This window comes from Psilocybe cubensis, chromosome 7 (genome assembly GCF_017499595.1).
Source record: "Psilocybe cubensis strain MGC-MH-2018 chromosome 7, whole genome shotgun sequence".
In the NCBI taxonomy this organism is placed as follows: Eukaryota; Fungi; Basidiomycota; class Agaricomycetes; order Agaricales; family Agrocybaceae; genus Psilocybe; species Psilocybe cubensis.
The window spans coordinates 683,004-704,810 of NC_063005.1; the positions used below are offsets into that span (position 1 = coordinate 683,004).

Genomic DNA, 21,807 nt, shown 5'->3' on the forward strand with positions numbered 1-21,807 from the left:
CCATATTAATCGCATCAATAAATATGGACGAGGATTTTACTTGGCGTATAACGTTTATTCTTCATCGCTTTGATCCTGAAGGAAAGCTGCGATACTTCTACGAGCGTTTGCCTGCCAAATCATATATTACTAAGATTATTTGGGCCGAAAAAAATCACATTGCTCACCATTTTTCTGGGTGCTGGTACTTCATCTTCTGACTCGTCTTCATCCTTTCCTTGGTCAGATTTATCTTCATCGTCGTCATCGTCGTCGGGATTTTTAGAAACAGCGCTTCGGCTTCGCGACTCTCGACCACTCTTCTTCTCAAATTCCAGGACATCCTCTACGTGAAAATCCATTTCATTAATTTAAAAAAAAATAAAAGTGCAAAGACATCTTTCCATGAAAAGACTTACGTATCTCCTGCTCAAGCTCTCTTTTCTCCTTGATCGCTTTCGCTTGTTCTAGACTCATCCTGCCCGTCATGCCCAATTCGGTGAGAGTCTCTTTCAATTTTCTAATTTGTTGCTGTGGTGTATCGCATCCCTCTAAAAATCGCGACCACACCTTGCGCATGCCGCAGGCTATCATAAGAGACTAGCTTGTTGGTTCAGCGAATGTTTTCATTCGACCAGAGATCAACATGCAGCTTACCTTGAGGCGTTTGATGGTTGCCTCATCTTTGGATATTGCAGCGGCAGGTTTTTTTGAGGTTGATTTAGATGATTTCTAGAAATTCGTGAAAAAGGGTGTATCAGAACACCTATCCGGCGCAGGAGGAAGAAACGAAATGGACATACTTTTTCTGAAGTTCCTGATGTCGATTTTCTCTTTTTCTTCGGTGGCTCGTCGATTAGAACGGAGAGCACAGAAGCATCGCTTTTGTTTCCCTCCTAGATCACACATGTCAGTCTAGATCCACAGCAGTAGCCCGCCATACATACCTCCTCATCTTCTGTCTTCTTAGCCACAGGTTTTGATTTCGACTTTGGCTTGGAACTGGGTTTAGCAGGTGCTGCCTTGCGAGGTGTGGAGTCCACTGTCTTGCTCCTGGGTTTCTTTACGGGTGATGAGAGGGGTTTCTTCGATAGCGGGTCATCGGGTTCGTCTTGCTCCATATCTGAAGTCGGGACGTGTTCCTAATCAGAGTTAAAGCAAGAACAGTAAAGCATAGTAAGACGAAGAACTCACCAAGGACTTGAATTTCTTGTTATCAGACTGCTTTTCCTTCCCTTTCCCCGTAGTTTTGGCTTTACTAACACTTGCGGGTTTGGAATCCTCGACTTTATTTGTCTTTTGTTTCGATTTCGGCTTAGCCTTTGGTTCTTCGTCTTCATATTCATCATCGTCGACGTTCTCGTCATCCTTCTGCAAGTCCGGCTCATGGTCTTCCTCGTCCTCCGTATCCGACAGTACTGTTCTTGATTTTGACTTTGCTTTCCTCGGCGTAGACTTTGTCGTCTTTGGGGTAGTCTTCGAAGCCGGCTTCTCGCCCTTTACATCCAATTTTGCTGATTTCTTCACAGGGCTGCCCCAAAGACTATCCTCTTCATCATCATCTACCTTGTCAACTACGTGCTTAGCCGTCTTCGGAGTCGGCGCGTCATCTTCCTCATCGTTGTCGCTCACAACGACCTTCTTTAGCTTTCCGTTTGCACTGCGCTTCTTAGTGGTCGGGTTGGATGCATCAGGTTGTGACGTCTTTTTCATAGTCGCTTTTGTTTTCGACTTTGGAGGAATGGCAGCTTCTTCTGTCGGTGCGTCTTCATCTTCTTCACTGCCATCACGTTTAGACTAAACAGCAGCAGTAAGAATTGAATAAAAAGACGCCGCAGGTTGTATAAATCAAACGACGTACAGCTTCAATAGCGTCCAATGTCGCCTGCTTGATCGGACCCTTGTACTGAGGCACATCCAAAGAACCCTTTGCAAGCTCGAATTCTTCCTCAATCTTCTGTCGGATAATTCGCTGAGTTAACTGCCTGTTTGTGAACCAAATCATTGGTCAGGTTAGTATATGAATGGCAAAGACGAGACGAACCCTAGTGCGCTTTGTTTTGCTGCTGATCGGACGAGCTTTGTCGCTGCTCTTTGGAGCTCGGAAACTGAAGGATTGGAAGACATATTCTAGACCGGTTTTGAACAAGCCTGAGTCGTGTTGGGAGTCAAATTTTAAATCGGAGGTGAATTGGGGTCTTGTTGGGGTGCCAGGGAGGTATTTAACGTTGCAAAACCGTATCCTAGATCAATGATACTGAGGTTACAAGAGATTCAGAGTGCTTAAGCAACGAAACAATATCGCAGCCGGGATGGTCAATGGTAAGAGGCAAAGAACGGAATGCGCTTGGAATGCGCACCCGATGCTGATGGACAACACGGTTTAATTATAGCATGTGATGTGACGTGCCGTGTTTGGTCACGCAGATCGACGCGCCTTGTCGTAGCGGTGGCAATTCGGCAAAAGCGAGTTACCAGTTGGAAGATTCTCTCATAAGGTTACTCATATAGGAGAATAAAATAGTGTATAACTAAATTAATGGTCAATACATTTTATTTTTCATCCAAGTGCGATAATGGTGATGATGTAGCGATAGGGGCTAAATAGGGGAAACGTCGTAGGTCGCCGAATCGACAAAAGAAATTCATAACTCGAAAGCAATAGTTGTTTAGTACACCAATAAATAATTGAAAACATATACTACTTCACATAAAACAGGAACACGTGTAGATGTTTCTAGATTATTTGATAGTGCAATATGTTATAGTATGATACATGCATCAGGATTTCATTGTTCAATGGGAACGTTCGTATATTGTAAATTGTTCCAGGAGGTGCTAGAAGCCGCTCAAGAGAGCCATAATTGAGAGGGGAGGCCAAGACGAGGATCAACTTGTAGAACTATGCGCGAATTTGAAGGTTTAGCATAGCGTATATCGACTTTGAAAGAGTCTTTGTCGTTGAATTGTTTTAAGATCGTTTCCATCTGTGAATTATCAGATTCATGTTCCCGAAGTACCACAATTCTCTTTAACTTGCTGACCCCAGGACTGGATCTGTCTCGCCGAAGATGTATGAATTCTAACAGCTTTTCGTCGGAGAAATGTGCTGGAGTACCCCAGTCAATGATTTGTAACTTTGGTAGGAAAAAGCGGCCTGCGGAATCCGGGGTGCACAGCAAGTCTAATAGAGCGTCATTAAAGTTGAGGTGTCGTTGGGGCGTTTGCTGAGTTCGGGAAACTCTCACAAAGATCGCCAAATTGGGCTTAGGGCAGCTGGACAGGTTGACGAGGTTAGGACAGTGACGGAGGCACAGTAGAAAATCCTCGTTCGACAACAGTTGAAAGTCTGAGATAAGAGTTTGAAGACCGTTGGCTACTCGTGGTATAAATGACAACAGAGTGCCTTTGCCTTCAGGATAAGTGTAATGATATCTAATATATTGGAGGGAAGGGACATCCAGACAATCCAAGAAGTTACATCCAGTGTCAAAAAGAATCAACGAATTTAGCATCGGAAGAGTAATGGTTTTATTGTATGAAGAAGAGGAATTGGGCGTAGCCACGATATGAAGCCGGAAAAGTGACTTGCATGACTCTAACACCTTCCCCACGTCGGATATTGACCTTGATCCGCAGGTCAAAGATAATGTATGAAGGCGTGCCCAATGCAATGGGAGCTGGGTGAGATCCTCGGGTATATTTTCGAATGAGACAGCAGTGAGGTTTGATGCTTCACAAATCCCGTGCCTTTGAGCCAACGTAGGCCGATCTAGCAAATATAAATCCACAACGGTTATGGCCAAAGAGGTCAACATGGGGAATTTTGACCTATCCATCGCAAATATATCGGACAGATACCTCGAAGGCATGTTGAAGTTGGTTTCCTTCCAACGGTGGGAGTTACTGTTCAGGCATCTCAGCACTTGTTTCTCAAAACCTGCCCAGACAGGGTGGGAATTGACGGGTATGAAGATCGATATGTACAGTGGACATTCCCCCGACCGAGCAATCCAGTCAAAAACCAGTTTAGTTCGACATTCGACTTGCCGAGAAATATAATCATCTCGGAGGGTAAGCGAGTTCCGTGAATCTATGGGTGGTGTAGAAATGTGAATTGTGGACCAAATAATGGGTGTGGTGAGAGCAATCTTGCGCCATTTACTGCATACGCGAGTGAGGATCAACGGTGCTTCGTTTGGGCTAATGATTGAATTTGTCTCGGTGGGGAGGCAGTAGAAAAAGATCTCCGCTAGGATTTCAGTAGGAAGCCGTCGTAATGGGGAGGCCAATGCCTTGTATTGGTCGATCTTCAAGGATAGCGTGTCGTATTGTGTGCGAAGGTCTTCATACGCTTTGAGAGCCAGGTCCACCCTTGCCTCAAGAACCTTTAACTCGGCCATGTGTTCTGATATATGTTGCTTTATTGTGACGAGCTCGATCTCATTGGGGATGTAGGTTGAGCCTAGTTGTGAAGACAACAAAGGGGCAGACATGTTTTATTCCGTCAGTGAAGAGGGACTTGAGTTGGTGCAACTTGGAGAGAGAGAAATTCTTGTGTATGGAGCCTGACCTGATGACTCATAGGTGCGTCGAGGCCGGAATCTAGAATGTATTATTGGCACACAAGTACGATTGTCTAATATTAATACGATTTCCTGGATAACATCATGGTCATGAAAATGCCTAAACACACTCGTAATATTTGGTCGCTAATAGCGGCACGGAATAGGTTGATGATTGAGAAATACAGTAAAGCGAAAGTCAATGGGTATAGGAATACGGATATCAAAGCTCAATGGAAGTATATATACAACAGGAAAAGGGTAAGATATAGCACAGGAATAGTAAAATCTTCAAGAGGGGTACAATAGCGCAAGATGGATACCACTGGACCTTAACTTTGCTTAACCTCTGACTCTTGCCCGCTTGCTGACGCTGCTAATGGATACTGAAACGTCCACTTCTTGGCTCCTTGTTAGACGGTGTCTGCGAGGGATGGGCCTAATAACCCTTTGCTCTGTAACGGTTGACACCGACAAATCAGATACATGTGCAAGTGAAATAGTCTCGCGTTCTTGCCATGTCCCAGTTCGATCGCGATTGGGACTAGATTGTTCCCATACAGCGTTGCGCAAGCGCGGATAGGACATGTCATGACTGTTTGAAGGGGAGCTTTGTGCCGATGACGCTCGTTCTTTGCGCAGGACGCTGCAAAGCCCCTCCTCGACGCTGATTCGACGAGCATCAGAGTGCCTGAGCCTACAAACATTCAGCATTCTGTCAAAAACAAATTTGAGTATATACCTTTCCTCCATCTCCTGCATCATCTCCGCCAGCCTCTCATTCTCCGTCTTCAAACTGTCCCTCTCTGCTTTTACATCATCAATTGTCTTGCGAGCACTTCCGATGTATTCCTGGAATTCGCTTTCCAAATCTCCTAGCTTCTCCTCGAGTTCATTAGCATGGTCACGTAAGTCCGCCTCCCCTGTCCGGTGCGCATGCATAGTCGCCTGAAGACGGTCATAGCTAGCCATGAGGTTTTGTTCTCTTTTCTTCCGGTCCGCGAGCTTCTTGTATACTTTTTCCAGTTCGTTTTGCAGGTGCTCTATTTCAGCAGCAGAGGCGGCGGCAGCGTCAGTTTGGGAGGTTGGGCTGATATAAACACGGCGAAGAGAGTGAGAGACAAAGGCATGGTATTGTTTTGGGAGAAATCGTAGCTAGAATCATAATGAAATTTGTTAAGTACGCGCCATGTCGGTACGAAAGAGAAGCAAAAAGACAGACGTACATCAGGAACCACTAGCGACAGCATAAAGAAAATTAGAACCTACGGGAATAAGTTGAAAGAAACTCACCCAAAGGAAAATCGCTTCGACACTCTGGACACGTCGATGTCATACCAACACTGTCTGAACGCAGGTTAACGTGCTGAGTGATGCATTCTTCACAATAAAGATGTCCTGTGAATGCAAGGGATGATATATAAGGTGAGAACACAGTTTCTTTAGTTTTATGCAATGACCATCCAAACCATTCCACTCACCACAAGGTAAAGACATAACGGGACCCTTGAACTCAGACAAACAGATACCACAAGCCATTATTAGTTCAGGGTCAATTATAGCGGTGTAAAATTAGAGATATATGCGAGTTATGATGGTACAGAGAGGAAAGGTCGTTGTAGTCCGGCCTCATCTATCCTCGATCGCTTGCTAAACCAAACAAAAAGGGTTGGGCTGTGCTTGAGTGAGCTCAAGGCGGGCACGCAGAGCGGATTGAGCCGCTGGGTGGGCGGGAAATCCTCTCTGCGATTAAATTCAGCTCAACAAGCTATCGAGGATGTCAGATGCGACCAAAATTATTTACATGTTCGATACTATACTATGATGCAACTAATAAAATTTACAAATAATTCATGATGACAAGGGCGGGTAAGGGTGGGAAAAAGAAAAGTGAATCGAGCAATTTCTGCGATTCTGGATCGATTGGAACTACTGAAGAACTAACGATGGGTAGAATTTGTTTTGTGGTGGACGATAAAGAAAAGAAAGTGAAACGTGGGAAATCAATTTGCGATCTGTGTTGCCGTTCGGCTGGACGCTGGTGCTGTTTGTCCGCACCTTGCTACTCCGGCCTCATCTATCCTCGATCGCTTGCTAAACCAAACAAAAAGGGTTGGGCTGTGCTTGAGTGAGCTCAAGGCGGGCACGCAGAGCGGATTGAGCCGCTTACCCATCAAGCCTTCACTCTCACTGCGGCACAATCGTGAAGCCAGCCCAACCCGAGTGAAGGCGTGTTACGTGTAACCTGTTGGTATGTAACATGTTTAGAGACATTCATCAAAACTAGGAAAACTGATTACCCACTATCATTTCAGGATGTACGAACGAGATTTGGATGATGGAATGACACTCGTGAGCTTCCTAAATGTCGGTTTGCGATGAGTTCGAAGGAACGAATGTACACTTGGTAAGCCAATGATTTCCATCTGCCTGCAACTCTAATATGTTCCGGATTCTTTCCTTCTGCTAGGTAAAAAGATGCACCACCTATCCTGAAGGAGTGTCCGAACATTGTTCCCCATCCCCACGCCTGCAAGATGTTATTGATCCGTTTGAGGGCTGCAGTCCTTACCATGGGGCGTATGTTTCCGTTCCTATCTGACCATGAAAATAATGGGTCTGACGCGCCGGCGGGAGTCACTTTTGCCATGTTCTCTAAAGCCTGTATTGGGCATAAGCCAGGTTGTGGTACTACAAAAACAGACTGAATTTCTCCGGATTTTGCAGTTTTGGCGGACGGTAAGTCCAATCTTGCGTATCTCTTTCCATCTAGATCAAAATCTAAGTGTACGTCTTTCCTTTTCAGATGTTTCTTCTGGTCGAAGTTGTTCCTGCTTTTTACGGTTACCTCTCCAAATCTCATCATTCCCCAGAAGGCGCAAGTTGCTATTGCCCAAATACATGCGTCAAATGAGTCGGATAGGTTTAGTGTTGATTTGAGTGCATGAAGCATCGGAACTGTGATTGGTGGGCGTACAGGACGAGATCTCGAGCCAAAAACGTTTTCAAGTCCTCGAAGCGACCATTCAATTCTTTTGTGTTGATCTCCGGTGAGTGGTTCTGGCCAACCTTGTGCTAGATGCCATGCTCTAATTCCGGATAGGTACTTTGATACTGTTGCCTTTGCAATTGTTTCGAATTTGATTTCATTAACAATTGACGGGTCTAATGTTTTGGGGTCGGTTATTGCCCATATGGCAAAAGAATTCAATACTTCGAATGAAGCTGGTAAACGCATAGCCTCGGGTATTGAAAATATATCACAAAAGGTGTGAAATTTCTTGATGGCTGACCCGGGGCTTGAAGTGTCTCTTAATGAAGCATGTGAAGCTAAATCCGCAAGAAAACGTATAATTGGAGCGTTGATGGTCGAGAGAGGAGGTTGGTTTATCCCTTTCCATAAAAATATCCTCTCGTCTGCTCTGCAGTTAGGGCGTAACTCGGTGTTTGGTTGCATTTGATTGTGCGTGTCTTCCTCTACAAAATTGTCTAGCCCTAGTAAATTGTCGAATGCTTGCGTAGGATGGATTAATGCCGATGCGACTGTTATCACATTGGTACTAGGAGTTCCTTTAAATGGAGTGGTAGGATTAGCTTTGATTTCCGATTGGCCTTTGGGAAGCCTGATAAAAAACCGGATATGTCTCCTCTTGAAAGTGAGTCTGTGATGTTTGTTCGACTTGGGACGTAGATTGCTGATAATCGCATTTTGTGCTGCGCTAGAATTGTATATATGTTCTTCAATATCATGTTTATTTCGTTGTTCCTTGAACGTCCCCCGTTGAGGACTGCTACCACTCCCTCGTTGTCTGATCGTACCAGATAATGCCCCGCTGACATGTTCAATTCTTGGACTGCCATCCGTAATGCCAGCTCGACTGCAACTGCTTCTGCCCATCCTATATCGTATCTCCTCTTGGGTCCAATCTTGATTCCGGGTGCCCATTTCCACACTCCCCATAAGCTGCTGACAGTTGCCCCAATTCCAAATGATGTGCTTGCATCTCCCCACCAGTCTATGTCCTGTGTATGTGACCCCATTAATGGTAGCTCGTTGGGAAGTATCTCGAGCAGTTCTAGTATCCATCTTATGTCCTTCAGCACTGCTGTTGTGGGAAATAGATGTGCGCGGAAGGATTGGAATTTTGTTGCGAATTTGGAAATGGCCACCATAAAAGGTCGAATGAGGGGGTAGATGCCAGATATGTGCACTAATTTTCCATGCAGACTTGCCGCCTCTTGTGCTGAAAATTTTGCGCCTTCTACCAGCCAGGATCGTAATAAGGATTGTAGTTTGTCTAGTTTTTCCACTGGAATGCTGACTGATTTGAGTTTCAGATTCCAGTCGAAGCCTATGTAACGTTGTATCAGCGCAAAAAGCCTGACTTTTATCAAGCTCCATGGCACTCCTAAATCTGCTGTAAATTTGATGAATTCTTCTTCTGTCCAAGTTTGACCGGGTAAGCGAATTACGAAGAAATCGTCTACCCATTTGATCAATGGACCAAAACCTGCTGCAGTATAGATGTCTACCAGCATATCGGCTACCCAACCAAATACCCCTGCACTTGATGACATTCCAAACATGACAGCACGGTCGACCCATACTCTTCCTTTCCAGTAGATACATAATGAATTTTGCTGCTCGGGACGTATTGGAGTCATCCGATATGCTGCAGATATGTCGAATGTGGCTGCTACAGCTCCCGGAGGAATAGATAAAAGCATTTCCGATGCTTTCTCGAATGTTCCCCATGCTGTCGGAAATTTGTCTGAGTCGATTCCTGCATTGACTGATGTAATTGGACCATTGCGAGGATATGATAGGTCTTGAATCATCCGGTATTTCTTGGATGAATTTCCAGGTTTTGGAACTAGACCGATGGGAGATGTTCTGAATGGGCCAATCAGATCTTCCAATTCTTGAGGTGAGTATGAACGTGAATAACGTCCCGCTTTTTCCTCCTCTTCTATGTAAGAATCTATAAATTCCGTGTCGAGTAACGATGATGAATGATTTTCGAAATAACAAGGTTTTAGTTGGTTGTGATTTTATTCCAACGTCAAACCCATTGCGTAATCCTTGTAAAACGTGCGTCCAATCGTCAATAATTCCCAATGCCTTTAACAATGCTTCACACTTGTCAACATTGATTGGTGTTACCACCTGTCTAGGATCCAACGCCATATTAGTATGATCTAGAGGCTTTGGGACATGCTCTCGCTCCGTGGTTAACATCTCCGCACACGCTGCATCCATGGAAATTGAAGCAGCCTCCTCCGTATGTGCAAGATGAATCTTTTGCCCAATTGAAACAGAAAGACTTTCCGTTGTTATTAATGAGGGTATTTCTTCCTCGCCCATTCTCGGTGGTAACTGTTGCTGCTGGAATGCCGGCTGCTGTGACATTGGCTTTGCAATCTGCTGGCATGTGTCCTGCAAAGCCGCATCGAAAGCACAATTGACTGTGTGTGGATATTCCTGTGCGTGCACGTTTGCCACGGTTTGGACTGGTAAAATAATCTGGGGCTGATCTGCGTAGTGAGTGTCCTATTGCGGGTGTGCTATGACCTGCCGGACCAGTGGTATGTGCCCCCATGATCATTTGCATTGTGTTTCTTGTTGCGATTAATGTTAAGGCTTGGTGATCTAACGTGCTTAGATCATGTGTTAGATGTAGTGCTGCGAGTTCTCGCTGTTGGATGTCATATTCGACCGCTACGCTCCAACTGTGTGACCTCGATAAGTCAATCACGATTTGGTGGTGTTTAGAAAGAGCTGCTGCCCTCTTCTCTCCGTGGTAGATGCGAGTTCGTTCCTCTGCAACCTTAGCTGCCCCAAGCCAATCTGACAAACTGATATGTTTCTCATCTCTCCGATCCAGTCCTTTGGCCGTTAGACTTCCCGATGCGTTTATCAAAAATTCCTCTTCGCCCCTCGATGCCTTCAGACGAGCGGCAGATGTCAATGAAGTATATGGAACATATTTAAAATTTGCGAATGCCTCGTCCACTCTGTGTGAAACGGCTGGTTGAAAGAAACAATTACAAAGGATGGTCAGCAAAAATTTTTTTTTTTTTTCCAAGTTTGACTAGCACATTATAAGCCTATCGCTTAATGGACCTGGTGGCTATCATATAAGCACCCTGAAACTATGCGGTTAACTATACCAAGCCTATCGCTTGTACGTTGAACGTTCTATGGCCTATCGCCTAAAACATTATGCCACTGGCATGCACTTCTATTAAGTGATGTCATTGTCCTCTCAAGCCTATCGCTTGGACTCTAAAGCCTTTCCAGAAGCCTATCGCTCAGGTTCATTCATCCCCATGTTGAGCCAATTATGCTCATCTTATGCTACGGCACACTTGCTGCGATTGCGTAGCCGCAGTCGATTTTGAAGAGAAATGCACGAGGAATTAAATTGTAACTCTCACCTATCTCTAGTGAACTTGCTTTAAAGCCAGGAACTATCTCAGGCAATGAGACCTTCTTTTTCACTAGATCGGTTCCTTTGTTTGCAGCCTCTGCTCTGATTCGGGCCAAAGTATCTTCGTCCACGAAAAGTTGTTGTGTTGGAGTGCTATTTTCTTGAACCTCGGACCGCTCCTGTTGTCTGAGTGCTTCGACTTGTGCCATCAATCGTTCAATTTGTTCCGCTCTGTTGCTTCTGTTTCGGTCATTTTGTTGAGTGTTGGTATCGTCTGTTTGCGATTCCATTGATGCTGTATTTGATGACGTGTTGCAAGGTTGAGTCGCAGGTGGTGGGTTCTGTGAATTGTTGTTGTGTGATTGAAAGGTGCTCGAACGTTGCATATCTTCTTCTTCCTCGCTCTCGTTCTCTCTACGGTTTTGGTTAAGCCTCAAATTGAGGTGAGAATGAGAAGAATGTGACTGTGAGTTATTGGTCATTGTAAAGAAAAGTGAATCGAGCAATTTCTGCGATTCTGGATCGATTGGAACTACTGAAGAACTAACGATGGGTAGAATTTGTTTTGTGGTGGACGATAAAGAAAAGAAAGTGAAACGTGGGAAATCAATTTGCGATCTGTGTTGCCGTTCGGCTGGACGCTGGTGCTGTTTGTCCGCACCTTGCTACTACTACGGATAAAAAGGTTTTGTTGCGCCCCACGAGGACGCGACTTGCATTGGTGGCACGTGACAAAATATGCAATTTAGACTCGCGACCCCTAATTTCTTTCGTAGAGACTCAGCGTTCAGAATATCATAAAGCGCACGGTACAACTGCAGACTACTAAGACTTACCACACGACACTGACCCATTCCGAGGTTGAAGCTCGCTGAAATGTTTGAAGAGGAGTTAGACTGGACTTTCGTCCGTTGGGGAATGTGTGGCATTTTTCCGAGCTCGGTAGTAGGTACATTAAACCTTCTACACGGGTGGTCTTTGCGGAGGGTGGGGTTTAGCCTAGTAAAATGAGGGTATAGATAAGATGTTGAATCCGTTTTTGCAAATATCCCGGTACATCATTTCGTTTAGTTTTTCAAAGGATATATTTAAAAGTCGTTAGCAGGTGTAATTACCACGTTAACTTATTCGTTACTTCAAATGGTGGTGGAAAACACGTCGCGTAATGTACCATACATTTACCACAATGTTGTCAATTTTTCCCAAAGGTCTTAAGACCGCGTTGGTACCGGGTTAATGTGGTATCTCTACACACACTGAAGTACCTAAAAAGAAGACAACATTTTCATCCAACTAATGACTTTCGTCGGCTCTCCTCTGTATGCGAGGTTTTGAGATAGGTATATATACATAGAATGAATACATATAAGCAACTAGCTGGATGCTGAAATAGTTGAGACAAGACGGGAATGGAATGAAGATCAACATGTGGTATAAGAAAAATTGGGGGTATAAATGTTCCAGATGAGCCTTAAGCTCGATGTTACAGAAAAGATACAGTGCATGAAACGCATGAGAAAGTGAATGTTTTCGGAAAGCAAAATGAGAAAATCCAATCGGAAATATAAAAATACTTCATTGAAAACAGCGAAGCCACCGAGGTTGCGGGCTAAGAATGGCGACCATTGTGCCTATGATGGGAAGGAGAGGATTCAAGTGTTACACGGGGTGCAATTGATCTGCGTGGCATTGGCCTAACAAGTCGATGCGATGGTGATCTTGGCATAGACGGAGGAGGAATATTCTCCTTCTCCCAACATGTAGCCGGGTGCTCTCGACATGATTTATGGGAATTTACTCCATCTGTGGTGCCACAGGAAACATCCTCCTCGTCAGAGTCGTCGGTATACATTAAAGCTGAACTTGTTGCCGCGATAGCGTTGACCAACGAAGCTGTTTTTAAGGTGTCGGTAGAGGATGATGCATTCTGATCCTCTTGCATAAGCGTCAGCTGGCTGGTGAGAGTCTTGACGCGAAAATTTAAGGCTTCTACCCTGTCATATACGTCAGTATCTTATTTTAAGTTCTTCAACTCTATGCAGCAAACATTACGGTCCATTAACCCAGTCTTGGTGACGAGAAGCACAGAAAGCGAACGGTCTACTCACTCTCCAGATAAGCCGCTGCTCGCATCTTCAATCACCTTATATTCATTCTGTAGCTGGGTGTACTGCAGTTGCAGTGTGTCGTAGCGGTGCCGTAGATAAATGGTCTCATTTTGAAGCCGAACATGTTCATGTTCAAGCAATGAGACTTTACAACCCGCTTCTCTGTAAATTCTCGTGAATCGTTCCTCTGCGGCTTGCGCCCTTTTCGAGAAGTGGTTTCGACAGTCTGCCAGCTTGAATTGAAGGCGATCGTTTTCGGTACGGTATCGTTCGACGGTTGCTCGGGTTGATGCAAGCTCAGCCCTCAGGCTGTCGATTTCTGCTTTTAGACACTCATTCTCCTCCGTCGATGTGGGAGGAGTGAAATCAATCAGGAGTTTTACCATTGGTAGTATAACATGCTTTCGATACTGTATAGGAATTGCAGTTATCTGCAAGATACATCGATGTCGATACAGGTTCAGGTTACCGAGGCGAAATAAAAGACTTACACTTGTCGCCTCTGAGCACCAAAGCATTCCTATTTATTAGAGATATGTCAAATCGTAGCAAAAGAAAAACAACATACCCAAGCTATAACTTTGCCTACATGTTGGGCAGGTAGGGGTTGTGAAGGGTGACTCTACACTGTTAAATTGACGGTATTGTGCATGTCGCCGCAAACAACCTCCACAGAAGACATGCCCTGGTAGACCAACTTTCAGAACATAAAGTGCTTAGTATATTAGTAGGCTAGAACTTACCGCACGACAAAGCGTATGGTTGAGCGTTGTCGTCTTCTCCCGGGCGGCAGAACAGGGCAAGGCAGATTATGCAAGACATTATCAAGGTAAAAGAAGGTAATTGCGTAGTGTTGCAAATGTGAAGAGAGGTAATATCGCTAGAGAAACGCGACCTGTTGGTCAATGACTAAAACACTGGAGTGGGAGATGGCAGAGAACCGTGAAATGAGCGGAAGGTGGAACTCTTTTATCGTCGATCACACGTGATCCATCCTGTCCTTTTCCCTGAATTGCGGCAGGCACAGTTACCCAAAATAGCAGTTTGTGGCATGCTCGTGTTGATTGCGATGGTTATGCTTGGCGACTTTCTTGGGAGGCCGTGTCCGTGCCGCCGCAGACCCGTGATAAAATGATCCAAATATGGTTACGATTTGCTCATGTTTTGGATGAATTTACTGACAATGGGTGGGTGATTCGGGCATTATACATGGTCTAATTTGCGCTGGATTGATATTTCTGCTGTCCAATGATGTAAGCGATAGGACGAGATTTAGCAGAATATACATATCATTTGAATGATGAAAAGGCAACACAGGAGATAATATAACAGTATTTGTACGTGATACATATGTAGCAAGATCATGAAAAAATATGAAGGAAGAAAACATGATGGTAGTAAATGAACGTGAAAATCCTGAGGAAAGAGCAGCGAAATAAAACACCTTATGAGATAGAGACTTGTCGTGTGGCTCGTGAAGGTGAGAGAATGTTCTTGTTCAATCAGGTGTCCATGAATGCCCCCAAGCCATCCCTTTCTTCGGTGCCAACAGTGGCATGAACAGTAGGGTCACTTGTTGGCGTCGTCGAGGTCCCTGTACGCCGAGGAAGGGGCCTTATTGGGCGTCCGTCCGTCCAAATTCCGATCTGGTCAACGATTGCCTCAAGTTACGAGCGTGGCGCGCTACAACTCACATTTTGAGAATCTGAGCGCAAATTTCATCATCCATGACACAGATAAGTAGACACTTGCGCATTTCTGGAGGAAATTACGCGCACCAAAAGGAACATATTTGATCAAACACCGTTTGGGCACTCAAAAACCCCCTTTCTTCATCCTGGGCGTCCGTCCATCTACAAACACATTCTTTGCAGAATACGTGTCCTGTACGGCGTAGCAGAACAAAAAATCAGATACATTGATATTCTGAGTACCAGAGTAAGAATACATACTGCAGGGCAGTGCTACTAGCTGCTTCTCAGATGCTACAAAAGATTGGATACAAATTACACAGGAAAGAGCAGCAAATTCCTGTGGAATAGCTTGTTTCCATCGATTTCCACTGCAACTCGGGGTTGGTTGCCGAGTGCAACCTGAGTGGTGCATGCGCCCGTTTGCAGTGTGTACAGCAGGACCCATCGAGGTGTGCTGAAGAGGCGTTAGACTGAACAATTTTCTGTTGAAGATCGGGGGCTTCTTGTTTGGAGGTATAGGAGGCATTGTAGGGAGTAGGAGAGAATGAAGCGGGTGTGGTACGAGTGTGGAGGTGATGGATTAAGAGATTTTAAGCACTGGTACGGGTTTTAAGACAGCACAGATTGTGGTAAAGTGATAAGGACGAGTAAGCCAACCGATTCTCTCACTATTCAATCTGCCCTTTGACCAGGATTGCCTGGAAATTGTTGATTTACATGATCAGTGGCGAGGCCGCAAAGATTCAAATAAGGTCTTTTGGATAATGATACTCTTTGAGAGCCATTTTGCTCAACTATAAAAGGGGCATATACATATACCATTATAATAAAATTCAACAAGGCGAAGAAAGAGCAAAAAGTGACTAACATTGATTATATATTCTCAACAAAGAATCCTTTCAACGAATCAAAGCATCAATGGAAACACACCTTGGTCGGTGATCAGCAGAACCTGTCCTTTCAAATTACTCTTTTGATATTGTGGGCTACAAAGCGCTAACAATGCTCTCGACATACCGTGCATCAGGCAAACAAACAAAATTGACGCGGACGTGTCGAAAAGACGCAAAGTCAGATCACTCGTGACTGTGCGAAGATTGCGGAATTTACCGCTGCCACGGAGATTGGTACATCGAACTATGATTCCAGTCACTCACTCAAGTTCTACATCGGCAACCAGGGACACGGTAGAACACTAGCTTCATATTCATCGTGTACTTTTATAGTCACATGGTATCAAAGTCTATCTACGAGAGACCAAATTGCCAGCTAGTGACCTGGAGCGAGCATATCATGACTCTATCCGACATTTTGAGCAACATTTTTCACTCCTGCACGAGAATTGTCTCGATCTTGGCTTTGTGAGTGAGTTGGCCTTAGAGCTTACCTATTTGCAAAGAGAGAAAGGTACTACCTAGAAAATAAGGGGTTGATCAATAAACTGGAAGGAAATATATATAACCGTGAAATGACCGGATGGTGAACTTGGTATTGTCAATCACACATAGGGATTCAGTCTGATCTTCGCCTACATGCTGGATTGGGGTTTTAGCTCGTAAATCAGTTTTTATTCTTGATTCTATTTGTCAGCAACTCTCATAAGATAGACATTATACAATAATATGCATTGCTATTGCTAATTGTGGGATTGTACACTGTCTAATTTATTTCTGATATTTAAGGATGCAAGTGAGAATGTGATTGAAATCAATGATTAATTAGATAACAAAATAGTGGTACATGTACAACATTTAGATTATGATTTACATGGTAAAGCACAGGATCATAATTAGGAAAGCATAAAAGCAATGAATGAATTAATAATGCTAAAAGAACGTGAAAGTCATGATGACATAAATCAAAACCAAAAAAAACTTAGAAATCCGTGAAGGACGACGTTGCATGGGTCTTGAACTTGTGAATGGCTTAAACCGACATGTAGTTTGTTCCAATCTCCTTCTGCCATGCATGGCTCCATCACTCTTGTATAGCGATTCTCACCCGGTCGTAATCTTCAGTGCCGTCGGCGGCACGTTCTGCAGAGGCGCTACCTTGGGCCACCACTGAAGACCCAGCTCTGCGAGGTAGTGGCCTCATAGGTCTCCCCCCAGTCCTAACTCCTACTTGATCCTGAATAGACGCGACCGCCGTCCCTGAAGTTGAAGAAGGTCTGCACGATCCAGGCGGCAAGCGTGAGGTTGATGCCACAGGGGCGATATTCTCCTTGCCGCCTTTGACTGCAGCCTGACGGTGTCGAAGGCCATCATAAATAGCTGCTGCCGCGTCTCTTCGCAATTTGGCAGATGGGACCTTGGGCTCGAGCGCCTCGGCGACTGCAGCGGAGATTTCATCTTCCAAAGGTTCTACGGATGTGGTGGGTGAGACATCCGTAAAAGCAGTATCGACTATTTGCCGTTCTTGTACCGTAGTGTGCGATGTTGATGAGGAGTCAGACTGGTCTTGATGTTTGATGAATGCCATTGCGAGCGTAGCTACTTCTTGTAACCTGGATTAAGATGGCTGGTATGAGTACAAGTCTAAGATGCGTCGCCGGTGGCATGGAGCGTTTAAAAGGAATCGTAACGGGCCCTATCACAGCCGTCAGCACAGTCACACATTCAACCAGTAAGGTACAGTGTCCAGACAAACAGCAGTGGCGCAAATTCCACTGACTAAATCATGGGAGAAGAGAAAGAAAAGAAAGCAAACCTACTGCGACTCGAGCTGCCCTTTTTCCTGCTTTACCACATAAGACAGTTTATTTATAACGTACATTACCTAAGATTTAATAATAAGGATATTACGTGACATACGGTGGATTTACTCCCGCTACCTAATTAGGAGATTAGCGTGATGTACGTGTGATTTAGCCTGGCAAATCATAGCGTACATGACGTGCCATTTAGCGCTAAATGGAGCCGCCGGGTGGCCTGCGGGATCCGCGCGTCTACCTACACGGAAGAAACACGGGCCGGAAATGAGCCGGACGGGTCCATTTGCATCCCGTGTATTGCAAGCAGACGGATCCGCTTGACCCGTGTTGTGCTGTCAGACGGACCCATTTGACCCGTATCTTCCCAGAGAGGGAGGGATATTTGAGAGGTATTGCGAATCAATGAGCACAAGGGCTCCAAAAATAATTTATTCATCTCTACCGGTATACAAATGCTTTTCCAAACTCGATTCAATCCCTGCCAGCCCAGCGTCAATTTCCTCCAGCGCATTATAAGTCAGAATTTCTGACTGCAGCTGATGCAGGCAGAGGTTCTTAAACGTTGTGACCTTGCTGTCATAACTATTGTCGCCGACGGAACTGTCGATTATTTGGTCGTATGTTGCCCGTAGCTGCTGCTCGGTATAATTCTAAAATAGTTGTCAGTATCTAGTGCTTGGTAATATCTGAGTGCATACATATAGAAAAGGAGGGTTAAAATATGCCGTCTGATCTGTCACATCCTCGAACTCAATGTCAGACTGGGTGGGAGGCGAACCGGGGTAGCCGCCCATGGGATCAAACCTGCCGTAGGTTCGAAAATAAGGGTTTTGAAGGAGCAGGTAGCATGCTTCAGGGGGTGGAGAATAGCGACCTTGCTTCCTCTCAGAGGAAATAGCTGGACGAGAGTCCATAATGATTTTGTCGACGACAGACGTGTATGAAACATGTGCTGCCATCAACGGCGGAGCCACATCATCCCGGATGACAGGCATAGGTGGAGGATCCAGGGTATCTGGAATAACAGGCATAGGGGGAGGAGCCAGGGTAGGTGGAATGACAGGCATAGGGGGAGGAGCTAGGTTATCTGGAATGATTGGCATTGGCGGCGGAGCCGTGTTGTTCCGGATGACAGGCATTGGCGGCGGAGCCGTGTCGTTCCGGATGACAGGCATTGGCGGCGGAGCCGTGTCATTCCGGATGACTGGCATTGGCGGCGGAGCCAGGTTAGCTGGAATGACTGGCATAGGGGGTGGAGCCAGGCTAGCTGGAATTACTGGCATTGGCGGCGGAGCCAGGTCTTTCCGGATGACTGGCATAGGGGGCGGAGCCAGGTTAGCTGGAATGACTGGCATAGGGGGTGGAGCCAGGCTAGCTGGAATTACTGGCATTGGCGGCGGAGCCAGGTCTTTCCGGATGACTGGCATAGGGGGCGGAGCCAGGTTAGCTGGAATAACAGGCATAGGGGGTGGAGCCAGGTTAGCTGGAATTACTGGCATTGGCGGCGGAGCCAGGTCTTTCCGGATGACTGGCATAGGGGGCGGAGCCAGGTTAGATGAAATGACTGGCATAGGGGGAGGAGCCAGGTTATCTGGAATAACAGGCATAGGGGGTGGAGCCAGGTTATCTGGAATGACTGGTATTGGCGGCGGAGCCAGGTCATCCGTCCTTGCTGTGCGTTTGCTTTCCTTAGAGTTGCTAATATTTGAAGACATTGCTGATGCTCAGAAATCAATTAAAATTTACTTGAATTAATGCCATTAGTCTTACATTTTATAGGTTTTACGGGAGGAGGTTCCTTCAGTTTTTCAAGAAGCCTGGTAAGATTGTTGAGACTGGTGTAGTCAATGGGGGAATTTTTGCTAGAGGTGGGAATAAAGTTGTAGGAGGACATACAGTCCAGAAAGTGCAACTGGGTGGGCTTGTTTATATATCTCACGGAATACAATACTATCCGAGGATTCTCCATGACACGGAAATAGATTCACCCGTGTATCGAACTTAGCAACTTTTGCACAAACTGGATCTGGTGAAGAAATCACATGACTCAGATTGTACATGTTTGTGTATGGTTTTGTTTTGCGGGACCGCTTTTTTTTAGACTTTTTTTAGACTAACTCCAACCACGATCACCACCCTCACGTTCTACCGTGCCTCACCACTTTAACGCGTCTTCCCCCATAAAAACACGCTTTTTTCAATGGCCGCTTCATCTTCCACCACCGCCACCTTCGCCCAACGCCTCGCTGACTGGGAAAAAAAGTTTACCGAGTGCTACCGCAACGGTGAAAGCGCGTTCAACGCTGAGTTGGAGCAGCTTTACAGGGACTTGGTAAGTTCTCAATTTTATAAGATCATGACTTGCTCAACAAAAAAAAAAAAATTCCAATAGGTTCCATTGTGTCAGGAGCATGTCAGGGACGCCGCACGCTTCCGGCTCATTGACTATGTTGCGAGCCCCGTTGTCTACTCGTACAAAGTCATCCAGGGCAAGGACGGCGAGAACATCTACAGGTTTGAGGTCGACTGGGCGACGCTCAAACATCAAGTCGCCAACTTCAAGGCCTACCAGGAAGGCCAGGAGGCACAGAGGAAGAGGAGGGAGGAGGAGGAGCAAGAGAAGAGGAGGGAGAAGGAGGAGCAAGAGGAGGAGGAGAGGCAGAGGGTGGAGGAGAGGAGGAAGAGGGAGGTGAGGAGGAAGAGGGAGGAGAAGAAGAAGAGGGAGGAGGAAGAGGAGAGGCAGAGGGAGGAGGAGGAGGAGAGGCAGAGGGAGGAGGAGAGGAGGAAGAGGGAGGAAGAGAAGCAGAAGGTGGAGGAGAGGAGAAAGGATGAGAGGAGGAAGAAGGAGCAGGAGAGGAGGACCAGGGAGCAGGAGAGGCAGAAGGCGGAGGAGAGGAGGAAGAGGGAGCAGGAGCAGGAGCAGGAGCAGGAGACAGACGAGGAGAGGAACAAGGAGGAGACGGAGAAGAGACGGGCCGAGAAGGGCAAGGGCAAGGCAGTCGAACCCCCGGTGGAAGACGGACCCGTGACAGACGCCCACAAAGACAAGGGCAAACGGAAAGCGGCGGACCCCGTGGAGTCCATTCAGTTGGCTCCAGCGGATTACAGGGGCCCACGGACAAAGAAGGGGGAAATTATTCCCCACATTACCGCCTCCAACATGCCCGGTCACCCAGCGTACAGGGAGAAGCTGGAAAGATTGGCGAAGTCCAAGCAGGGGAAATTCAGGAGCAAGGCGATCATAGGAAGCCACACGGACGAAGACGCGGACGCGGACGTCGACGAGGACGACGAAGGCGATAACAAAGGGGCACCGCCTACCACCCCCACTGCCACCCCCACCCGGAAGATGCGCACGCGTTCCGTAAAGAAGGACACCGAGGACGATGTCCCCCCCATCAGGAAGGCGCGGTCGAGATCCCAGAAAGTGCGCCAGGTGCCAGAGGGGATGGTGGACATGGTGGAAAGGTGCACGGCATGCATCAAATTCAAGGTGCCATGCTATGTCAAGGGGGAGACAGGCACTGAGCCTCTCGTCCCCGTGAAGCACCAATCTTGCGAGTCTTGCAAGTCTCGCAAGATCCACTGCAGCTTCTACCCGGGGCGCAACACCTTCGTGGGTCAATTTTTGACGACGCCACTAGGAAGCTATGGGGAGGCGTTGAAGTTGGAGGAGGGAGAAGATGTTCCGGCGAAGGGGAAGGCCGGGGAAGGGTCGTTCCCCGAGGATGTGGGAGAACTGCTTGTGCAGCTCTTTGAGCGCCAAGGCAGAATCATGGAACGGCTGGACGGGTTATCCGCGTCCATGACGGCGATTAATGCACGGATTGCGACGTTTGCCGAGACGAACTTGGCGGTGGAGAACAGGATGAAGAGCATCAAGGACGGCATCCAAGAGGTGAAGGCCGAATGGACCATGGCCAAAGAACAAGTGGCAGGAAGCACCTCGCTTTCCGTCACGATGTTCAACGACATCACCAAGAGGATCAACCACGTCCGAGATGTGGTCGACGATTTGCTGGAGCAGGATGAACAAAGGAATCCCGCCCCCAAACAGGCAGCAGGACCCTCCAAGACGGAGGTCGAACAAGAATCGGGTCCGTCGCGGACCCGTGAACCCACCTCTGTGCCACAATCCCCAAGCGCACCACCACCGCCAGCACCCCTCCCTTCCCCACCTCCACCTCCAGCAGCACCCATTCTCCCTTCCCCTCCTCCACCACCGCCAGCACCTGTCCTCCCTTCCCCTCCCCCACCTCCACCCGCACCCGTCCTCCCTGCCGTGTCTGCGCCACCAACAGCGCTATTCTTGCCCGG

At 46.5% G+C, this 21,807-nt stretch overlaps 7 protein-coding genes across 7 annotated transcripts; all 7 read right to left on the reverse strand.

Annotated features, from left to right (window-relative positions):
* Nucleotides 1–54: 54 nt before the first annotated feature.
* On the reverse strand, nucleotides 55–2,106 carry JR316_0007771 (uncharacterized protein; the record flags this gene model as incomplete). Its single annotated transcript, XM_047893495.1, has 9 exons — nucleotides 55–111; nucleotides 168–325; nucleotides 399–579; nucleotides 637–711; nucleotides 783–875; nucleotides 927–1,121; nucleotides 1,174–1,776; nucleotides 1,841–1,964; nucleotides 2,024–2,106. 9 exons carry the CDS (start codon nucleotides 2,104–2,106, stop codon nucleotides 55–57), a joined length of 1,569 nt encoding a protein of 522 aa, XP_047746810.1.
* Nucleotides 2,107–2,828: 722 nt separating this feature from the next.
* Nucleotides 2,829–4,475, reverse strand: JR316_0007772 (uncharacterized protein; the record flags this gene model as incomplete). Its single annotated transcript, XM_047893496.1, has 1 exon — nucleotides 2,829–4,475. One exon carries the CDS (start codon nucleotides 4,473–4,475, stop codon nucleotides 2,829–2,831), a length of 1,647 nt encoding a protein of 548 aa, XP_047746811.1.
* Nucleotides 4,476–4,886: 411 nt separating this feature from the next.
* Nucleotides 4,887–6,083, reverse strand: JR316_0007773 (uncharacterized protein; the record flags this gene model as incomplete). The annotated part of the gene is made up of 5 exons (XM_047893497.1): nucleotides 4,887–5,241; nucleotides 5,287–5,699; nucleotides 5,771–5,781; nucleotides 5,838–5,942; nucleotides 6,026–6,083. The coding sequence occupies 5 exons, from the start codon at nucleotides 6,081–6,083 to the stop codon at nucleotides 4,887–4,889; spliced, it is 942 nt and encodes a 313-aa protein (XP_047746812.1).
* A 4,819-nt stretch (nucleotides 6,084–10,902) lies between these two features.
* Nucleotides 10,903–11,457, reverse strand: JR316_0007774 (uncharacterized protein; the record flags this gene model as incomplete). Its single annotated transcript, XM_047893498.1, is given in 2 exon segments — nucleotides 10,903–10,982; nucleotides 10,998–11,457. 2 exon segments carry the CDS (start codon nucleotides 11,455–11,457, stop codon nucleotides 10,903–10,905), a joined length of 540 nt encoding a protein of 179 aa, XP_047746813.1.
* Nucleotides 11,458–12,584: 1,127 nt separating this feature from the next.
* On the reverse strand, nucleotides 12,585–13,905 carry JR316_0007775 (uncharacterized protein; the record flags this gene model as incomplete). The annotated part of the gene is made up of 4 exons (XM_047893499.1): nucleotides 12,585–12,969; nucleotides 13,084–13,514; nucleotides 13,575–13,603; nucleotides 13,827–13,905. 4 exons carry the CDS (start codon nucleotides 13,903–13,905, stop codon nucleotides 12,585–12,587), a joined length of 924 nt encoding a protein of 307 aa, XP_047746814.1.
* Nucleotides 13,906–16,754: 2,849 nt separating this feature from the next.
* On the reverse strand, nucleotides 16,755–17,679 carry JR316_0007776 (uncharacterized protein; the record flags this gene model as incomplete). Its single annotated transcript, XM_047893500.1, has 3 exons — nucleotides 16,755–17,283; nucleotides 17,491–17,555; nucleotides 17,668–17,679. 3 exons carry the CDS (start codon nucleotides 17,677–17,679, stop codon nucleotides 16,755–16,757), a joined length of 606 nt encoding a protein of 201 aa, XP_047746815.1.
* Nucleotides 17,680–17,918: 239 nt separating this feature from the next.
* On the reverse strand, nucleotides 17,919–19,205 carry JR316_0007777 (uncharacterized protein; the record flags this gene model as incomplete). Its single annotated transcript, XM_047893501.1, has 2 exons — nucleotides 17,919–18,140; nucleotides 18,189–19,205. The coding sequence occupies 2 exons, from the start codon at nucleotides 19,203–19,205 to the stop codon at nucleotides 17,919–17,921; spliced, it is 1,239 nt and encodes a 412-aa protein (XP_047746816.1).
* Between the last annotated feature and the right edge of the window lie 2,602 nt (nucleotides 19,206–21,807).